The 15,058-nt window shown below is 44.8% G+C and overlaps 1 protein-coding gene across 1 annotated transcript in view; it reads left to right on the top strand.

Annotated features, from left to right (window-relative positions):
• The window catches only part of FIGNL1 (fidgetin like 1), a 78,731-nt gene extending 68,649 nt beyond the window's left edge, over positions 1-10,082 (top strand). Inside the window, exons 14-16 of the mRNA XM_080582365.1 lie at positions 959-1,170; positions 4,925-5,418; positions 7,580-10,082. Of these exons, the coding sequence (XP_080438491.1) occupies positions 959-1,170; positions 4,925-5,418; positions 7,580-9,654 (2,781 nt within the window). The 3' untranslated portion in view covers positions 9,655-10,082. The remainder of the gene's footprint in view (positions 1-958; positions 1,171-4,924; positions 5,419-7,579) is intronic.
• The last annotated feature ends 4,976 nt before the right edge of the window (positions 10,083-15,058 follow it).

Below are 15,058 nucleotides of genomic sequence, written 5' to 3'. Positions count from 1 at the left end.
TTACGGGTGTTTTTGAAAATCTGATGACATCTTTTGTTTTATTCTCAAATGCTGATGGAGGTCAACTAGGAAAACCATTAATGCAACATTAGCTGAACCTGTAAAAGAATCAGTACTCTTCTGTGCAGTCCTGTTTCTTTTAGGATTTGATATTGAAAGCATGCAGCTGCTCTAAAGGAAATACGTTCGGTATTTGAGTACGAGGAGGGCTAAGTACACTAGAAGGAGATAAAATTCAATACTGCATGCATGTAGAGTCCCTCTGACTTCTTGCAGGTTATTTAGCATTTATGACTTACTCAGAAGAACGGTTGCTTCCAGTGGGAGGGTCAGTTTGCCACATTTCTAAAATCCCCAAGAAAACACTATGATTCTATGGAGGACACTTCCTATAGAACTTAGAGCAAATACTTTTTTAGGGTTTCACTAATAGTATGAACCAGATTTTGGTTCAGGGATACATTACCTTAACTATTACTTAACTGAGGGTAAGATTTCCATGTTCATATTCCAAAGCCTCCCTAACAGCAGCCATGCCTAAGTGAAGACTGGAAGATTTGTTTTACTAATGTTAGTACAGTTCATTGCAAAACTGCCTCCCACGTCTGTTTGATTAGATCTAAGAAAAGTGTAATGAAATGGTTGCAGTAATGAATGCTTTTATGTGAAGCTACATAGCTCATGACCTTAGGTCATGCAAAAGCAGTCAGCTATCACAAATGCCCCAGTGTGAACACTGCTTCTAAGCCACAGTTAATCCATAAATCTCTTTGTGGCTGAAAAACGATCTTTTGAGCCATGATCTTTTTTATAATCCTTTGATGGCAAAGCACAGAGAGATGAGAAAGCGGCCGCATGTTACTGGTGATGCCTTGGCTCGGCTGCTTGGTGGGACTTACATATTCCAGACTTGTTTTTGAAACTCATTGCTGTATCTGTTGAATTATGATGATTTCAGGGCTCAAATGAACTAAATAAGGCGCTTCTCAAAATCATAAACGAGGCCAAGAAGATTCATCTGGTCCCGTGCTACCTGCGAGAGAAGTTTGTGCTACGTTTTGCTATTTGTTCCCGCACGGTGGAATCCACCCACGTCAAGTTTGCCTGGCAGCACATCTCACAGCTGGCAACTGACCTCCTGCAAACATGGGAGCACGACGACCACCAGCAGTAAAGGTGGCAAAGTAGCAGTGGGGAGGAGGTGATTAGCTGGCTTTCCCTCTGTTGCCAAGCGTTATTTTAGGGGCAGGTGGGGAAGTTGAATTATGAGGGAAAAAAATACAAAACTTGTTGTTTCGTAGCCCAGCTGCAGGAGCAAAACCCTTGCCAGCACGCTGTATTGTAACCTTGGTGATCCGTTTTCTGCACTGTATTCTTACGCACCGCATTCTCGTCTTGCCTCTTTCCAGGCTGGATGTGGCCGTGGGGGCTCAAGCTGTCATTTCTTACCATTTCTTATCTGTTTGTTATCAAGAGCGTTTATTGAACCAGGCAACTCAAATGGAAGCGTTATTACTCCCTCTGTCGTCGTCAATAAGCCCCTAGCACACCCACTCCATTCTCTGTAGATGAAACTGTGAGGTGTTATAACCAAATAATTTAATGTTTTTATGACTTCAGAAAAAAATCCAGGTTGTGAGAAACTCAGTAACTTGGTTATACACTGTTTGCATCCTATCTAAACAGGCAAGTGCAAAGGTAATGATTTGTTATTTTTGGTATTCAATATTTTTGTAACTCAAGTTGGGACTTCAAGACTTCTTTCATTACATAGCCAAATCAGGGGGAGTTGTGCATTAAATTGAACGCCCTTATGGCAGGTTCTCTACTCTCTCCTTAAAGGTTTGCTTTTAAGACAGCAATTTTGTCATATCTCAGCAAATATTTTATGCTGCTTATTGGTTTTCACTTGAATCATTCAGAATGAGGCCTCTTAAAAGCTCCTTCTTCAGAGTTTTGCCAAAATCCATGTGCTACCTGATGTTCTGTATTTTTAACCAAGTTATTATAAGCAGTAACTATGTAAAATAAATAATCTGTAAACTACGTTGTGTGAAATGGAATGGTGATTTCTTTTTAAAGGCTACCACTCTGCTTACTTCATTGTGTAGTAATGAAATAAGCAACAAAAAAATATTTGATAAATTATGCTGAGAAACGTGATTGCAAAAAAGTTACTCAGATTAGTTAAAAAAAAAAAAGATAAAAATACAACAAAATATAAATTATAAGAACTAAGCCCCCATCATCCCCCCATCAGTGTTTTTTTTCCATTAACAGTTAAGTATGGAATAAAAAATAATTAACCATTAGAGAAAGTCAAATAATGCTCAACAAACATCATTGGTATATCCTCCAGTCAGTTGCAGTGAAGAAGGGAAACAAAGGTCAGAAACAACATCTGACTTTAAAATTTTGAAAACATATATTCCAGACAGTTAGTTCTGTGTAAATAAGAACAAAATAAATAAGTACTCCAAGAAAAATCTGTAGGATTAATTTCTACATTTGCATTTATTTTAATCTTTCCCTTTAACTTGTCATGCTAACTTCTAAAGCATCTTGAGAAACTTGCAAACTTGCTGAGTTTTCTTTCTCCATCCCTTGCAAGCGTACTTCCTGTGTATGGGAAGTTGCATGTAGACCATGAAGCAGGTACTGGGAAGAGCTGGTTTGGCATGCAGTCTACTCCTAGCCACATTTCTTTTCTGCATGTTTTCATCCTGTAAGGATGAACAGGAACAGCACAAAGCTGCACCAGGGGAGGGTCAGACTGGGCATGAGGAAAAATGTCTTTACCGTGAGGGTGGTCAAACACTGGCACAGGCTTCCTAGAGAGGTGGTTGATGCCCCATGTCTGTCAGTGTTCAAGAGATGTTTGGACAATGCCCTCAATAGGATGATTTAACTTTTGGTTAGCCCTGAGGCGGCCAGGCACTTGGACTTGATCTTTGTAGGTCCCTTCCAGCTGAACCATTCTAAGACCCATTGAATGACATTTCCTCATGGCCAGCACAATACAGAAATCTGAATTTCATAGCTCTATTTTTATCTGAAATCTGGGGATGATTTGAATGTATAATCAATGAAGGCCTTGTTAGCATTCAGTCTCTCATACCCTCTTTTCCCCATGTGATGATTCCTTTGCAGAGTTCTAGTGTTAAGTCATCTGAAAAAAAAAATATCTGGGCTATGTAATCAACTCAAGAACAAAACTGTTAGAAGGAATATTTTTGAAAGGAGGACCTTGCTGCTATTTCTGTTCTGTAGCTTTGAAATATATTTGTAAGTGAAATGACTTTTGGTGGCAAACACTGTATGAATAGTTAATATGTGAGCCTGGATTTATTGTGCCTTGTGTTCAAAAGCTTATAGTGCCTGTGCCGATTAATACTGTTTGCTGTTAAAAATAATTACAAAATCTCAGAAATGCACTTTAGTAGAATGTCCACATCTCAAAGAACACAGTGCAGCTACTAGACGAGGGAAAAAAGTAACTTTTCAGTAATCATATAGATTTATTTTTTTTTAAACTAGTGGAATGCTAGTACAATGCTTACTGTCTTAATAGTGACAGATTATATTTTATTACTGATGGTGAAATACCGAAAAGATGTATTTATGAAAGGTATTGCTGATGTTATATTCTGGACTGCACTGTAGTTCTGCAATTTCTAGTTTCCTTTCGGCTTTACATGTCATATTCTGTTCATGGTTGTTTGTCCCTGCTGTCACCTGTAAAAACACCGTATTTGCTGAGAAGTACTCCTGTTGTGATGTCTTACAACTGTAGTCTGAACCTCAAGATAGATGTACACTTGAACTGCTCAGAGAGTGGAGCAAATGAGAAATTAAATTGGAGAAACTTGAAGACCATGGTGGAAGGGCAGGCAGCTTAAATAATTATTGACGGATAATACCTAAGTAGCATATGTAGAGTCCATATGACCTAACTGGAAAAATAATCTAATGTTTATTTATTTTTTTTTAATTACAATTTGTGAGCTGTACGGTTCCTTTAAAATCTCTATCCAAAGCATATTAAACTGACAAGTAGATTTTATTAATGGCATTAATAAATGAAAAGAAAATCAAGACTGGTGTCTGTCTTTGCTGTTAACCAAACCTCTCGCATTTTATTCACGCCAGATATGCTGTAAGGGGTCCAACCCCTCTCAGATCACTTCAGCATATCGACTTTCAGCATTAATGATGGCTTTTGCTTGTTCCTTGAACGCATTGCTTTGCAAATGGGACATTTCCTCTTTAGTAATGTGCTTTGGAACAATTCGTGGCCTCAGCCAGGGGCCGTGCTGGGCCTTCCGTAACACTCCTCATGGCTGGGTCGTTCATGGCATCCAGTGCCAGCTGTGGCTGGTGTCTCGGGCACATCAGATTGCAGAAAGATGGGGTCCATGCACCCGGGGAGGTTTAGGTTGGAAATGAGGAGACATTTCTTCTCATAAAGAGCAGTCAGGCATTGGGACGGGTTGCCCAGGGAAGTGGTGGCGTCACCGTCTCTGGGGGTGTTCAAGGAAAGGTTGGACCTGGTGCTTAGGGACATGGTTTAGTGGGTGACATTGGTGGTAGGGGGATGGTTGGACCAGATGATCGTGGAGGTCTTTTCCAACCCTAGTGATTCTGTGATGATTCTGTGGTTCATTTTGCTAGCACTGCCTGCCTGCAGGCTTCTTCGCTCCCCACCAACACTCGGTAACGTCTGCCCGCATGCAGCCCCAGGGAAATCAGCCGAGCACACCGTGGGGAGGCCGCGTTTGTTACAAACCACGAGCTTTGGCACAGTTCGGTCTAACACGATGTCTTGCACAGCGGCACTGGCAGCTTGCCGTGCTGCCCGCGCTAATGGCGTTAACGGACTTGGTGCGCAACAAGACACAGTAACCGCACGACGTGTTCCTCACAGGAACTTAAACGTGCACCCACGCGGAAGGCCGCACGCTCCTCTCAGAGGTGAGACTGCAGCGCAGGCAGTTAATTACGCCCGTATCGCTGCGCTAATTCGCCCGCAGGCTACCCGAGACACCCGGCGGAGCACACCCCTCCTCCCTCCCCTCAGCCGCGCCGCCCTCCCCAGCCCGCCCTTTCTTCGGAGCCTTCCCCCTCCCGCCCGGCCCCCCCTGACGACCGGCTGCGTCACCGGCGTCCCGCTATCCGATTGGCGGGCGGCGGGAGAGCGGGGGGGCGGGGCGGAGCGCGCGCGGGATGCGCAGGGGGCGGCTGGCGGCGGCCGGTGGGTGCGCGGCGCGCGGCGCGAGCCCGAACCCCCCCCCCCCCCCCCCAATCCCCTGCGGCGCGCGCGGGGGGGCGGTTGGTGGCCGTTGGTGGCCGTTGGTGGCCGTTGGTGGCCGTTGGTGGCCGTTGGTGGCCGTTGGTGGCCGTTGGTGGCCGTTGGTGGCCGTTGGTGGCCGTTGGTGGCCGTTGCGCCCCCTCAGCCCTGAGGGGCCCCGCGGGCCAGGCAGGGCGGGGGCTCGCTGGGGCCGGTGGTGGGGCAAAGCCCCCGGCTCCGGAGGTGTAGGGGACGGTTTGGGGGCGCACGGTTCCGTAGCTGGCAGCAGATAAAGGAGGCGGAAAATCTCATGTGCACACGTTTCGGGAGAAAAAAGTTAAAATTTCGAGTAAGCTACCTTTCTGTGCGCTTACTAGTTCAAAACGCGGCCTGTCAGAGCTGTGGAAATGATTGCATCGTTGTGAAATGGCTGCTGATTTGGGGGGATTATATGTTTATATTCTGAGTTGTGTAAATTATGGAGGTGCTTAACATGAACAAATACAAACTTTTATGTTTCATAATATGCTTTTAAGTCACCATGGAAAATCCATGTGCACAGTGAGAGCTTAGCACCTTGCCCAGTAGTCTCAGGCAAGGGCGATGAGGGGCTGCAGCCCCCCGGCTCCGGCTCACCTGTTGCAGGTGGGCTCTGGTGGGAACTCGCACCCCACACAGTAGCTGCAAGATAGACTTTTCAGCGCGCAGAAGCTGACGGTAATTTTTAAAATTGGATTCCCGTGTAAAGGCACTGAATTTGCAGGTAAAAGGTGTTTTGGCTTTCCTGCACTTGGGCCGAAACCCAACACAAAATAATTTATCTCCTTGTTTCTTATGTGTGTAAGCCCTCCTGCCATAACCAGGTCATGCTCTGTGTAGTGCTACGCTCATGCAATCGCTGGGCAAAGACTTTTTGAAAGTAAAAAAAGAGGCCAGCCCCTGTCCCTACCGTACTTACAGTGTCTCTGCAGTCTTGCACTGTGCGTGCTCTTACATGACTGCACTCAGATGCACTGTGCCGCTGATTCAAGAGAAGATTGCAAATTGACTCGTACTGTCTTTCTGGGATGGGTGCTGAAGACATGGACCTCCACTTCAACAGCTTTTGTTTTAAGTTTTTTTTTTTTTTTTTTTCTTGGCTGGGAAATCCCAGTACCTACTGAGGTTAAAAAGTAGAAATTAGAATTTGATGTATTTCAGTCATGTCATATATTGAGCGAGTCCCTTATGGACAGATCAGAAGTTCGGAATTACTGTGTGTTAGGCGCTTTCTGTAAAGCCTCGTGAGGCAATAGTACATGTCACTGATTTTGCTTGTGCCTGTGTCTCTTCTGAAATTGTTAATTTGTGACATTACCAGAAATATTTCTGCACATGACTGCAGAGAAGAGACAGCTTTGAAAATGTGTCAAAAACATGAGCATATCCTTTCAGAGCTAGCAAGATGCTCCTTCCTAACCAAAGGTCAGAGCAAGCAAGCAAGATGCTCCTTCCCAAGCAAAGGTCATCTTTCGTGTTTCTTAAACTAAAACCTAGCGGAAGGAATTTAAATTCTGCTTTCTAAAACTGAAAAACAGTTATCAGTATAAACACACAAGGCCTTAGTTTCTCAAAAATAAGGGGAGGTTTTAGTACGTTCTAAATGGAATAAGTAGTTTTGAACATTTGTTATGAATCTGTCAGTATTTAATTTGAAAGTTTACTAAATGCAAGCCTATTCATTCCACTTTTACCTCCCCTCACAGTTTGCATATAGTTTTATTTAATAACTTCATTGTTTCATTTTTTATCAGCATCACTGTAATAAATTTCATCTTTCTGACAATTACCTATAACCTGACCTCCTCTGCACTGTGCAGTATTCCGTCAAACAGGAGTGAAAGCATTGCTGATTTCATTTAACAAGGCCAATTTTTGTTTGGCCATCTGTTACCTTCCTTTGCAGTCTACTTACCTCCCCAGGAGACCTCTGAGTAGAAGCTCTCTCTCTCTCCCTCTCTCTCTCTCTCTCTCTCTCTCTCTCAATCTCCCTCTCATTTCCCTTCTTCTTTTCTTTCCTTGAAGGAGAAAGAAAAAGAATGCCTCAGTCTTAGTGGCTTTTTGCCACAAAGCTGGTTGCTTTGTGAAAATGCCGAAGTGTCCAGACTAAGTGACTTACAAGTCGTACCGCACTATTTCCCTCGATTAAAATAACATATGTTTTCATTTATATGTCATTAGAGAAGAGAGAAGCAGACTGTAAGTAGCTGTGAGATGTATTTTGTACCAAGAGATATTGTGTGTGTGTTTCAGTGTCAGCGATGGAAGCACCCACTCATAGCACCGTGCACCTGAGCGACTGGCAGAAAAGTTACTTTGCTCTTACCTCTGGCACCTGCACGCCCGCACAGAAGGCTGATGAATACCGTGCCAAAATTCTGCGAATTCAGTATGCATGGGCAAACTCCGAGATCTCTCAGGTCTGTGCTGCCAACCTCTTTAAAAAGTACGCAGAGAAATACTCTGCAATTATTGACTCTGACAACATAGAGACTGGCTTGAATAACTACGCTGAAAACATTTTGACTTTGGCAAAGTGTCAGCAAAATGACAGTGACAAGTGGCAATCTGCCTTGACAACAGATAATGTATTTGAGTTAAAGTGTGTGCAGGAGAGGATGCAGGCTGGCAAAAATTTCCAAAGCACTCAGATGGCACCGACAGATGCCTTTGTACCAGCCGGTAACGGGGTCAGTGCCTCTGCCACTCCGGGTCTTCCTAGACTCGGTGTCTTCAGCAGTGCTGCCGAGAGTGAACGCTGTGCTGGCTCATCAAAATGTGCGAGTCGGGGCCCGGATCTCCTTGAGCATCCCTCATCTTCAAAGTCTCTTCAAAGCAGTCTGCCTCCTGTGACCAAAACTTCAGATATACCTCCTGCCTCTTCTGTGTCCCTAAAGGAACAGGTTCATACAGGTTTCCAGGTAACTCCACTGTTTGGAAATAAAGAAATGACAAGCAGCAGTTCTCTGAAAATGTCAGGTGGCTGTCGTGACGGGCAGAATTTGTCTCTTCCCAGTCAGTCCGCTGTACATGCCTGGTCTGGGAAAAGAAAAGCGTTTTATGGTTTGGCTGATAAAGGCAGCGCTGCACCTTCTAGCCTTGCTCCGTGCCAGCCTCCCGTTAGTACAGAAGCCAGTAGTTTTTCAGGGAATAGGAACGGAAACGAGGAGAGCGCTGCTCCTGGTTTTAGAACGGCAAAAGAGCAGCTGTGGGTGGATCAGCAAAAGAAACCTCAGAGCCTCCACCAGCGTACACCAGCCTCGTCGTACGGAGGCGTAAAAAAGTCGCTGGGTGCTGGTAGGTCTCGGGGTCCGTTTGGCAAGTTTGTTCCTCCAATCCCAAAACAAGATGGGAGTGAAAACGGAGGAGCACAATGTAAAGCTCACGCACGAGGGCCGCCAGATCCAGCACTTCCTGTAGATGAGCGCCTGAAGAACATCGAACCAAAAATGGTGGAGCTCATAATGCACGAGATCATGGACCACGGCCCCCCCGTCAACTGGGATGACATTGCTGGAGTCGAGTTTGCTAAGGCTACGATAAAAGAAATAGTAGTGTGGCCGATGCTGCGGCCAGACATCTTCACGGGGTTACGTGGTCCTCCGAAAGGAATTCTTCTCTTTGGCCCCCCCGGGACTGGGAAGACGCTCATAGGCAAGTGCATTGCGTGCCAGTCCGGGGCTACGTTTTTTAGCATCAGTGCCTCTTCTCTGACTTCCAAGTGGGTGGGTGAAGGCGAAAAGATGGTCCGCGCGCTGTTTGCTGTGGCACGATGTCAGCAGCCGGCGGTGATTTTCATCGATGAAATTGATTCTCTGTTGTCGCAGCGTGGGGATGGGGAGCACGAGTCTTCGAGAAGAATAAAAACCGAATTTCTGGTCCAGTTAGACGGGGCAACAACCTCCTCCGAAGATCGTATCCTGGTAGTTGGAGCAACGAATCGACCCCAAGAAATCGATGAGGCTGCCCGAAGGAGACTGGTAAAGAGACTGTACATTCCTCTTCCAGAAGCCTCAGCGAGGAAGCAGATTGTGACTCGCCTCATGTCAAAGGAGCACAGCTGCCTTAGCGAGGAGGAGGTTGAGCTTATCGTTCAGAAATCACATGGGTTTTCGGGGGCAGACATGACACAGCTCTGTCGGGAAGCTTCTCTGGGCCCTATCCGCAGCCTTCAGTCCATGGATATCGCGACCATCCTGCCGGACCAAGTGCGGCCCATTACCTTCGTTGACTTTGAGAGCGCCCTCAGGACCGTGCGGCCCAGCGTGTCCTCGAAGGATCTAGAGCTGTACGAAACCTGGAACCAGACCTTCGGCTGTGGTAGATAACTGCATCGTGACTGCCTTGCGGTTCTTTAGCACTGTCACGTGTTAACACCGTGACAATTCAGTGTGTCTGCACTGCTTCTTGTTTCTGTCCGTCTCTGTAATAAATCTTGTGAAGTTACGCGGCCAGACGTCTAGATGCTGGCCTGAGGTTTAGCTAACTGGAAAGATGGAGAAACTGTGAGGAAGTTACAGATAGCCACTGTGAAGGGTGGATGAATTTCACCAGTGTTCAAGGGGGAGATGGGCAAACTTTCCGTGTAATTGAAGAGAGCACTGGGGATCTCCTGGAGGAGGGACCTTGCAGGAGGAACCTCCTTCTGAGGGTGTGAAGAGGGGGTGTCCGGTAAATGGTGGTCTTGTCTGACTGAGCCCTGCACACATCACTGCAGTCTAATCCCTGTTTTTTATTAAATCCTCTAATTGCTTTCCGTTTGACCTTGTTTTCTGTCCTCTGTGTCTGTGTGTGTGTTACCAGGAGGTCTCAGCACCTGCAGCTGGAGAAGAGGCCGTGGGTCACAGGGGCTGTGGGATCTGAGGGAGGGCCAGCTGTTCGCTTGCTGTTGTATCTGGGAACCTGGTGCCACAGGGATGCCTGTGTGCGTGCACGCCTCTCTGATGAACGTGAGGCTGGACCAGCGGGCAGGTGGGAGGACACCAGCAGCTGGAGGGAGCCAGGGCCTGGCCCAGCTGCAGGGAAAGGGGCGCCGGTTTTGATGTGGCTGTGACATGAACTCACAGCCCTGGCAGCGTTTGGAGGTCCCGTGGACGTGAGGGCGCCGTGAAGCCAGAGAGAGGGGGCCCAGCTATGCTGCGAGCCTCAGCCCTGTCTGGCTGGAGGCGAGGGATGAGGTGGGGCTGTCTGGGTGCTGCCCTTACACAACTGCATTCGCTGTGCGCGTGGGCACTGCTAAAGGCACCGCTCACTTGGTGCTTGTGCTGGCGTGCGCGCCTGTAACCGCTGTTAGGGGCTCAGCCTCACAGAGCCGGACCTGCAAGCAAAACCAGCAGCAGCTGCGTCCGCTGAGCTAAGCTGGGGGAGGCCTTGGTCTGATAGGGCGCCTGATCCAGTTCTGTTGGCCGAGGAGGAGAAATGCTGTGTTCCAGAGTCACCCAGAGTCCGCTACCCCACAGCAACGGTAAAATTCCTAACCAGGTTCTGCTCTGTGGTCTTACCTAAGGGTTTAAGGAAATTCACCGCTGTTTTGTTCACGTAACCCATCCTTGCCCGCTGGCTGGACAGAGCCGCCTCTGAACATAAGTAAACCACAAGCTCTCACTGGAATGCTTCTGGCAGCGTGGCGGGGCTGGCTGCACTGGAGTCCAGAGTTTGTCTCTAAAGCACTTCTGCTAGGGAACATGCAGAGCTTGAAAGCTAGTTTTACTTAGACGTATCCGAAATTGGATAAATTACAGATGCTGTTTAGCTAACACTTTTTTTAAAGCCATTAATAAAAGAGGTTGTGAGAATGTAGTGAATCTTGGCTTTGGGATAATTTGGGAGTTTTAGCATTTCTTAGGTCCATTCTGATTTGAACACGAAAAGTCCGTTCTCCTGGTTTGTATCTTTAGAGGTATGGTCTGTATTAGAGATCATTCTGCAGAGACTTAACAATTCAGGTATGTGAATTTATCTTAACTTTTGAAATAGTGGAAATAGGATTAGATTATTTTATAAGAATAGACGTGTTGTGGTCCAAACTGATCAACTTTTGTGCCAGTTGGGTAAAGATGATGTTGAATCTGTGTCAGTGATGTTGGATGGAGTTCTCAAAGGAGACTCAGCTCATAAAACTCCAGCATCAGAGAGCTATAAAGATACGTTAGGTAATATTTCTGCTCTCTCCAAATATCTTAAATCCTGATAAAAACATGTTCTTAAAAAATCTTTTCTCAGGCAAATGAATGAAAACCCCAGAGATTTTTTAATTGTTCAGTAAAACTCCAGGGTAATAAAACTATGTGTGTTTAAATAATTGCCATATTTATGCTGGGAATTAATCTGGTGTGCTCCGTGAGCATGTATTTCAGGTATTTATCTTAATATTTGTATTTTTTATGGAAGCGGGACTCTACTGAAAGGACCAGCGAGACCGCACATGATGATAGAGTAAAGTGCCTCCTAAGATAACCAGGAGGTGGAGAGAAATGCTGCGCTGCTGCATTTATTTTCTGCAAAATGGAATTTGTGAAGGAGACAAAAGGTAGAACCGTAGCTCCAGATAGGAGCATTCGTCCTCCGGCTTCTTGCATTATTCATTACTTTGTACTCTCAAATTACATGAATATGCCTTGGTGTTAGAAAACTTGCAGAGAAAGGAAACATTAGGTAAATTTTATTCTTTTTGTTGTTGTTTTGGTAATGATGCGGCTAATACGACCATCTCTTCAGCCATCTCGCACTATTCAGGCTTTGCTGCAGGCCTCAAGTCAGCAGGACTTCCGATATTAGCTCAATATATATTTCATAACCCAAAAATGTGAGATTAGATCGCCAGTAACATAATTTCACAAAATATAGAAAATTGCTCAGAAGTAAGGCATGATTGTAATTTAAGGGAAATGGTGCAGATAAATCCACTTTAATGGATCTGTTTAGTGTATGCAGAAACCTACGTACTTCATTATTTATTCTTTTTGGCTGGCTGAACTTAGAGATGCAGGACTCTCCGCTAGTTTTGTGGTTCAGTAACATTTGGTGCACAATCTCTTAGTTTCTCTTAAATAAAGGTAAATAATTTCAGTCCTGGAAAGGTGAGCTCTTATTAATAATCAAGGCCATTCACACTCTTTTCATTTTCTCAGTGCATCTTGTATTTGAGTTAGCTAAATTGTCTCAGAGCATTCTGAAATCCCTAGATGAATTTTCATTTAGAGCAAACTGTGCCAACACAGGTAGGTGAAAAGCTGATGAAGCAGCAATGATCATCATTTGCTAATGGCAAGCGGATGCAAAACAGACTGGCCCCTGAGAGCATCAGTAAGATTGTCCTATTGAAATAAGGCAATATCCGTTTTTCTAATAGAAATTACTACTCCAAACCAAAATGCCATTGGAGAAAAAATAAACAAAAAAAAAAAACCAGAAAAACATCAAACAAGCAAGCAGAAAAACCTCTTCCTATTAAAATGGTAATTTTGGTGGCAATAGGGGGTTGGTCTTGGTGAGCACTTGTATTTACTAAGACTCAGGGTGCTGAGAACTGTAGATCTACAAGCAATGCTTAAACTTGCCTTCAAACTCATTAGTGCACATTCCTCTGAAATAAAGATGAAAGCTGAGGTTTGGGATGGCTTTAGAAGAAGGCCTCTGAGTAGTTTTCTTAACTGAAGACCTGTTCTGGTGGGTTGCCTTGCCTAACAGCCAAACATCCACTCTGCTGCTTGCTCAGTCCCCAATGGGACAGGGAAAACAGGATGAAAGAAACTGTGTGTTGAGATGAAGACAGGGAGATAACTTACCGATGACCACAACTGACTCTGCTTGGGAAAAAATAATTTAATTTATTGGCAATTAAAATAGATTTGGATAGTGAAAAACAGAGACAAGTATCATAACGGCAGCTTTCTTCCCTGCTGCCCCAGACTCAGCTTCACTCCCACTTTCACTCTTCTCCCAGGCAGTGCACGGGAGATGGGGTGTTGAGGTCAGTACAGAGCAGTTCCACTCTGCAGCTCCTTCCCGCTTAGGTTTTCCCTCTGCTCTGCTGTGGGCTCTCCATAGGACACGGTTTATTCAGGAGTATCCGTCTGCTCCAGCATGGACTTTCCATGGGCAGCAGTGTGGATATCTACTCCACCACGGAGCAACTCCTCCTTTGAGCATTGTGTTCACTCTGTTGTTTCTCACCCTTTTGGTTCCCTCCTTCCTCTCTCTGTCTGACATTCTCCTCCCTCACTCTGTCTTAAGTGTGTTTCCCCAGAGACCCCATACACGAGGCTGATGCACTCAGCTGTGTCCCCTGGTGGGTTCTTTGTGAAGATGGCTGGAACCAGCTGTGTCCGGCAAAGCCTTGACACCTACACCCAATGCAGATGTCTTCAGGAGAGTAATTCACTTAACTGCAGTGATTAGTAAAGAAGCTGGCATTGAATTCCCAAGGACTAGATTTATTAACCTTACATTTTAATATTTTATTACTTTTCTTTACCTTACCTGCAGCAAAGCAGTCATGTACAGTGCTGTAGCTATACGCAGGTGCTATAATCAATCAATATGAGCTGTTTTTGTCCCATTAGGTCAGAAAGTTCATATGTGAAGCCAAACCTGCATTATCACGGGTTTATGGGTTAAACAATAAACTCTTAGAATACTGGAAAGTATTCTAAGAGTTCATCAAATTCTCATTTCATGTAGGATGAATTAGTTTTTGTGATGCCTGGTGCAGGTTTTGCCTAGTTTATTCCTCAAAATGTTCACTAATTCTAAAACTTCTGGACTCTTCTTGTACTTAAGCCATCTTTCCTATTGAATGCTCATATCCTCAACAGCGATTGTATGATGATATTTGAGACTTGCTCTGTACACTGTTTGCAGCTATGCAAACACAATCTGATAAATACTTAATATTAGCCATTAGTAAAATGGTTTTGTTGCCTGGATTCTTCTTTAGCAAGATTGAAGAGAGGTAAGATTCTTCCCTAATGCCTCATCTTCATTAGTATAACGTAAACATTTTGTGTCTTATCCTATCCTTATTGACAGGGGAAAGCTTTAATCATCACCTTTGTAGCCACAACATTTGAGATCTGTTGTGATTTGGCATTACAACGCTATCTAGACTAAACAGATGTCATTCTTTCACATCTTTTTAAAGACGTCCTGTTCGTTAGACTTCTGACCGCTTCTGTGGGTTCATATCTCTCCTGCACTGGTGATACCCCAAACAGGACTGTGCTCATCAGTGGTAAGGGATGAAACTGGAGCAGAGTAGAAGGGCTTAACATGAGTGCCAATGTGAAGACAGGTGAAGTATTCATTGGAATATGATGCTTGTTCTTTCTCTTTGATTTATAGGTTATCTTCAGCAAAGTAGTTCAAAAGTTGCTGTGTTTTCTCACCATTCCCAGCTTGCTGTCAACAACAAAGTTAGGCAGTGCAGCCTCTCTCCTCCATCACTGAAGTCATTAATGAAAACATTGACAGTGAGGCAGGAAAGACCTCTCTGAAATCATCTTTCATAAAGTCTTGCAGTTTGGCTATAGCTGCACTTTGAAAATGGTTTTACAATTAACTGTGTATTGGTATTGCAATAATTTAATAATTTATATGGTAAGAGTTGTAAGGTAAGATATGTCCTGTATTCCCATATTGCCAAGGCGTATTACTTGTCCTAGAAGGATATTAGAGTGTTTTGTTGTGGTAGAGGAAGGTGCAGCAGCAAGCAAAAGTCAATATTGTTCTCTT

Source organism: Anser brachyrhynchus, assembly GCF_964034855.1.
Source record: "Anser brachyrhynchus genome assembly, chromosome: 2".
Taxonomy (NCBI): Eukaryota; Metazoa; Chordata; class Aves; order Anseriformes; family Anatidae; genus Anser; species Anser brachyrhynchus.
This window is presented reverse-complemented; position numbering and strand designations above follow the sequence as displayed.